The 6430-nt window shown below is 37.8% G+C and overlaps 1 protein-coding gene across 1 annotated transcript; it reads right to left on the bottom strand.

Annotated features, from left to right (window-relative positions):
- Positions 1–3305: 3305 nt before the first annotated feature.
- Positions 3306–4964, bottom strand: LOC141331452 (C-type mannose receptor 2-like). Its single transcript, XM_073836501.1, has 3 exons — positions 4610–4964; positions 3833–4189; positions 3306–3667 (listed from the first exon to the last, which is right to left on the bottom strand). Exons 1-3 carry the CDS (start codon positions 4911–4913, stop codon positions 3306–3308), a joined length of 1023 nt encoding a protein of 340 aa, XP_073692602.1. The 5' UTR covers positions 4914–4964.
- Positions 4965–6430: the final 1466 nt, after the last annotated feature.

Raw genomic sequence — 6430 nt, 5'->3', positions numbered from 1 at the left:
TTGAGCAGCCCTGCTCTAGTGTATCAGCGAGGGACAAGAGCACCTTGTCGTAGCGCCACGTATAGCGGCCTTGAGTTAAATATGTTTTGTACCCTGTCAGTGTTCCCTTTTAATCACAGAGCTTGCATTACGGGTCGTCCCTCAACCTCCATATGTGCAAATGAGACTGTGAAGGAAGGGTGTCATACACAGAGTACAGCAGGAAGTAGAAGCGGTAGAGCATCAGTCTCCACAACTCTGCCCATGTGCTCTTACGCTTGGACTAGGGGTGTAACGATATTGGGTTCACGATACGATACGTATCACGATATTTTGAACAAAAATTAAAACATGAAACTGAAAATCAAACAACAGATTTATTTAAAAAAAAATTCAATTTCAATTTCAATTTCAATCAGTTTTACATACAAGGTCACATTTTAAGGTTTAATAAAAACCTTCTGTATTAAAATTAACAACTGATAAGTTCTGTCTGTCACTGATTTTTTTATTTTTTTTATTTAACATGATAGTGATACAATTGTCAAGATGTCAAATTCTTTAAACCTGCTAGCGAAGGAAGATTCTATGTGTGTGTGAAACAGAGTCCTACCCGACGGGTGAACCGCTAAAACTGACGTAACGGTGGAATAATATTTATCTGTCAGGTGCAGTGCGGGTGACATGCACAGGTTTTTGCTCTTTGGACTCAATCCGGTACACGCTGACGCTGCTCTCAAACGGTCTCGTGCTTGTGTTCGCGCTCTGTCTGAAGACCGTTTAAAAGCCATTTCACATGGGACGCATCAAGCGGTGGAATCTCTGAGCGGCTGCCGCTTTCTCTCATAGTGAAAGTGTTTTGCGGTCGAGCTGGTGTTCGCGACGCGGTCTCGGGGTAAACGTATTGCAAACAACAAGGTCTCATTATACTTTACAAAAACAAAATAAATGAAACGTAATGAAAATACTATATGTGTTATTTGCTATTTGTCATTTTATGGGACAATGACTAGCGTGGTTTTCATGTCAGACACAGTTTAATATGACATTTTACACATAATTGTATTTTTACTGCGCAGGCGATACACGCATTTTCTGAATATTTTTCTTTATTAATAGCCTTTCTCCGTATATTATGGATCATACAGCTCCGAAATGTTGCCATACTGCTGGCTTAAATGAGGAGGGAGGGTCCGCAATCTCTGGGTTGGTTGCCATGTTTCCTCACGTTCTTTTTCAACTAGCTCAACTTTTGCAGGCAGGCGTCACATGATTGGAAAGGTAGTCACGGGGTGTGTCGCGATTTTCCCTTATTACACCGCGACACAGGATCGTGGATCTGAGTGTCGCGATTTCGGTTTCATATTGCGTATCGTTACAGCCCTAGCTTGGACAGATCCCATTTTGTCCATGCTCCCTGGAATGCTTGTTCACTACCCTGGACAAATGCCACTGCTCCTCTTGAGCAGGGATTTCTGCCTAAACCAAGCCTCGCCTGATCGTAGTACATACGCTCCCAAACTGTTGGAAATGTGTCAAATGTGCCCCAGACCTTGACGTCCTCTGCAGGTGTTGCCATTGATGTCCCACAGTTGTAATACGATTTCTGCCTGCTCGATGGCTGTATTGAGTGCCCATTTACATCATGTTGTACTGCCTGCTTGCTATGCCTGCACATCTTTGGGACATCTTGAATTCCTCCATGACAGATGACAGAGGGAGCTACAACTGTTCTGATTGAACGTAGAGGCCCACCGAAGAGAAACTTGAGAATCCCTAATCACCTCTGCAGGTGCTTGGTAATTTTCCTCTCAATGCCTTCCAGAACGGTTAAAGGGAACTCTGAGGAGTCAAGTAAGCCTGGGCAAAAAACCATGTTGGTACATTCAGGATTTAATTTTTTTGGGGAGTCCAGACCTGTCAACCACTCTTTGGTTTGTTTTGCAGTGTCTGCAACATTGGCACCATCTTTCAGTGATGCTTTCAACCACTTCCCTAAACACTTTATAGTGCTGTCCTCAATGGATGGAATGACCTCGCCTTGAGCTCAGAGGCCAAACTTATTTGTGACTCGGCCCTTCCTGATCACCAGCTTTTCCTGATCAGTGGCTCCGTTGTTCAGGGTTTCCAGTACCCATCTTGCTTGAACATGTGTCACAGTTGTTAATATATCATTTATGTAATATATTTAAATTAATTATTATACTGTATGAACCGACAATTCATCTTAAACATTAATGTGACGCTTTACATTTACATTATATGCATAGCCTATAAAAAGTTTCAATATGTAAAGCTTTTAAAATTATTTGTTTTTCTTTTGAGCTGTTTGTGAAACTATAGACATAGGTAAATTCTGTTGATTCATTTGCATAGTCAAATGTTTTCTTCCTGCTGCCTTCTCAAATTTTAGCTGAAAGTAACCATGTTCATTTCTCTGTCTTCAAACAGACACTAAAGGTCACCTCCTCTTCGCCTACTGAAACAGATGGAATTTAAACTTTGCCGGGCTGAAACAGAACATTTATTTTGAAAAAACAGCAGAAATATAACAAAATGTTCCAGCCATTGGTCATTAGTAAACATACCGAACACAATATTCTTGAACAGTGTTCTGCGTTTTGATCATTTCATTTTAATTAACAGTCTTACTATTATGTCATATCTTCAATAAAAAAAATGCAGGCACTTATTTATATACTTCAACATTCTTGTGTTTGTATATAATTTGATAAACTGACCCATATTATACTTTTATAGTCATCAGTCTGAGAACAGAATCCTTGCTCTTGTCAAACTCAAACATCCACAGGAGGCACTACAATGGAAGCTCTAGTAGAATTGATTCAAGGAAGCTTAAATTATATAAGTGACAACATATCGTAAATATTATCCTAATTGATCCTAATAAATCAGCAATCAAATATATGTAACACATTTGTTACATTTAAATTGCAGTGCATTGTAATGTGGTGGGGAAATAAGGAAATAGTCAAGAGACAAGAATACTGGCTGTAGATTACTTTATTTGAGCTGATGTTCTGCTGTCATGTGTTTATTTGTTATAATGACATGATTATTGAAAAATATAGAGTTGTGACCACACCAGATTTACAAAGTGATGTTTAAAAACACACACGTCATGTTAGTAAAATAGACAATCTAAAGAATATTAAACTGTGTTAAGAGCATATTATGTCATGAAATACAGAAATAAAGCAGTCTTTTGACCACTTTTAAAACACAATACACAGATTAATTCAGAACTTACTAAAGAACAAAAACATAAAATCAAATCAGAACAAATTATGAAGTATAAAAATATATTAATTTCTGCTGCAGATGAAGTTGAGTTTGTCAGTTTCAGGAAGGCTGATCCAGTGCTGATCTCCTCCAGACTGAACTGCTCCTTTTCTCTTTTCGAGGCTGCAGTTTTCGGGTGTCGTTCCGTTCCCAGGAGCCCAGTTCTGATAGCAAACAATCTCTCCACTCACCCAGAGCCACATGTTCATGATGCAGTAGTTGTGTAAACCCAACCACACCTCCGCAGTAGACGCCAGTTTAACCACGTTCATCACACGACGCTGAATCTCTTCTGAATGAACCGAGACCAGATCCACATGATTCTGTCTGCAGTATGTCAGAGCTTCAGACCACGTCAGATTCTTTGTGATCAGAATCAGTTTATCTGGAAACAAAACAAACCACAAGAAACTAGAGAGAGACTGATCAAAAACAACATGGAAAAACAAACACTGTTAATGCATTTGTCATGTTGGACGTGTAGTGTGAACTTAAAGAGATCTGGAGGTGATAGACAGATTTTTTTTTTTCTGTTTGAGGGTCTTCTTACCTTCATGACATACAAAAGGAAACTGGTTGTAGCAAGAGACGTCATGCCATTGTCCTTGAGCGGTCTGATTCACAGCTGTACAGTCTTCCCCTTTTCCAAAATTATTAGGTTCACCATACTTCCAGTATCTGAATGAGGAGTCACTCTGATCTGACCACTGCCATGAGTCTCTAACTCTGAACAGACCGATCCAGACATGCTTTTGTTCAGTTAAGTGTCTGTCACTAATGATCTTCTCAACCTGTTGATTCTCATTCTGGTTTCTCACACTGACCAGATCAATGTGATTCTGTCTGCAGTAACTCTGAGCATCTCTCCAATTCATCGTCTGATTGACAAAGATAAGTCCTGTGTTTGCTTTAAGAAAAGCAAATGGGAAATTATTATTATTATTATTATTATTATTAGGCTTTTCTCGATGTGAACGTGAGCACGTCTGAACTGAGCTGCTTTGACACCAGGTGATAAATTGAATATTCACAATATGTTCAGTGACATTTTAAACTTACAACATGAAATAACATTAGTAAATATTGTGATTTATAAAATTAGATTACATTCCCTTACATATATTTTTTTAATACTTAATTCAGACACAGAGTCTGATGAGAAAAACTTCAAACAAAGGAAAATGTTTGAGTTAAAAAACAGTTGCAGTAAAAAAAAAAAAAAAGATTTGTGTTAAGAAACTGAAGGCTGTTTAATATTCCATTCAAATGTGGTATATGGTGCATCTATAAATTAACAGTTGTTGTAATTTTAAATATTCACACTCACTATTGTTGCAGATGAAATTTCGGGTGTTAAAACATGGAAAATCATGCCACTCTCCATTTAGCATCACAGCACAATCATCTTTGCCTTCAGGCTGTCCAGTTTCCCAGTTCAGATAGAGCGCAGGTTCACCTGCAGACCACTGCCATTTATCACGACCCGTCTTCTGCAGCCCAATCCAGACAAACTGAACACTTCTATCATTCACACTCTTGTTCAGCTCGTTCATGTCGTTCATGTTGTCAACGGTGGCCAGATCTGTGTATTTCTCTCTGCAGTATCTCTGAGCTTCAGTCCAGTTCTTCATTTCATTTATAAAGTGATACTGACGCTGAACACATTCAGATACGGAGCAGAGAGCTGTGAAAGAGAGGCTTTGCTTAAATGCTTTTCATAACACGATCAAACCTAATAAAACTAAACCATGAATAAAACCACAAACACACTCACCAATGAGAAAAATAATGGCACATAGTGTGTGCTTCATTTCTGAGGAAGAATAAGAGAGTAAAACATGATGTATTAATAATTAATTAAAAAAAAAAAAGCAGCAGAACACAATTCAGCCTCATTTAGATAATATTAACATCTCAAAGTCTAATTCTAGTTAAAGAATGAACATGTGAGTTGTTCTTACTTTAGAGGTTGTGTGTTTCTGTCCTGAGTCTGATGTTTCTATCTGCAGCTTCAAACAGTGTGATTATTATATCTGCTCTCATCCGTCATTCACCACGTCACATCATTTGTTTTTTACTCTAAATCAAAAGCCCTTTTTGATTTTGCTTCCTCGTTCACGTTTGTCCACATTTTCCGCTGCACTGGTCATTTCCCGTCATTTGTTGAAAGAGTTTTAACATTAATTAAAATAGCAGGAAATATGTGGAGAGAAACGAAGTGAAATTATAAATTATGTAATGACAACAGCAGAGTTTAAAGGGACGGTTCACCTTAAAAGGAAAATTGTCATATTTTTCTCCCCCTTGTGTTGTTCCAAGCCTGTATGACTATTTCTTCTGCAGAACACAAAAGACAACATTTTTGAAGAATGTTTTTGGGTTTCCATTAACTTCTATAATGTTTTTTTTTTTTTTTTTGTATTAATTAGTATTTTTGTATTAATTAGCCAATTAGTGGTGAAATAATGTAAAATGATGCAAGACATCCAGGAGTTTCTTTAATCATAATTATACTTTGTCTCAATAATAAAGAGTAAAAGATGCATACCTGGCATTACAAACATAATAGTGTGGAGTCACACATCATTTGTGTATTTCATCTTTAAAAGAAACCTATTTACATGTTACTTCCTCAAAATTTGTGTTTCTATCCACGTATCTTATTGTTGACTGTTACTGCTGTGCTTATAATCCGGCCTCAAAGTAGGAAATACTATGCGCCGATATTCCCCTTATTTGCTTTTTGACGTCAGTGACAACTGCTAATACACAAAACCATTTTAGATCGACAAACTGTAATATTGTATACAATTTCTATTCTAACTGAAAGCATAATTCTAGGCTATTCGCTGCCATTTTCAAAGTACAATGCAAAAATGTGACATTTCAAGCGCTAAACCTGGGAGCACATACTACTACTGACGCATTTATCTAGTGATGTGACGTTCGACACCGAAGCTTCGAAGCTTGTATCAAAAAAACTAAACATCTCACAGTGAAGCACTGTACTGGAGCTTGATTCGTTTTGGCATAATCGCGTGACCTGTTTTCGCACACAACCACGTGACTGCTTTGTATTCTGATTCAATTAAGGCGAACTTCTTGCGCAGGTTTCAAGTGGCATTCACCATAATATGAATAAATATGT

The sequence above is a fragment of the Garra rufa genome, chromosome 3 (genome assembly GCF_049309525.1).
Source record: "Garra rufa chromosome 3, GarRuf1.0, whole genome shotgun sequence".
Taxonomy (NCBI): domain Eukaryota; kingdom Metazoa; phylum Chordata; class Actinopteri; order Cypriniformes; family Cyprinidae; genus Garra; species Garra rufa.
Note: the sequence above shows the minus strand (reverse complement) of the source record. Positions and strands in the feature narration are given on the sequence as shown.

What these genes read in the sequence shown, in the direction of transcription:
- LOC141331452 (XM_073836501.1), bottom strand. Translation starts at nt 4,913, where the DNA reads ATGAAGAACTGGACTGAAGCTCAGAGATACTGCAGAGAGAAATACACA. An exon ending in AAATTTCATCTGCAACAATA is followed by an intron (nt 4,190 to 4,609) that starts GTGAGTGTGAAT and finishes CTTTTCTTAAAG; the next exon opens with CAAACACAGGACTTATCTTT. An exon ending in TCCTTTTGTATGTCATGAAG is followed by an intron (nt 3,668 to 3,832) that starts GTAAGAAGACCC and finishes TTTTGTTTCCAG; the next exon opens with ATAAACTGATTCTGATCACA.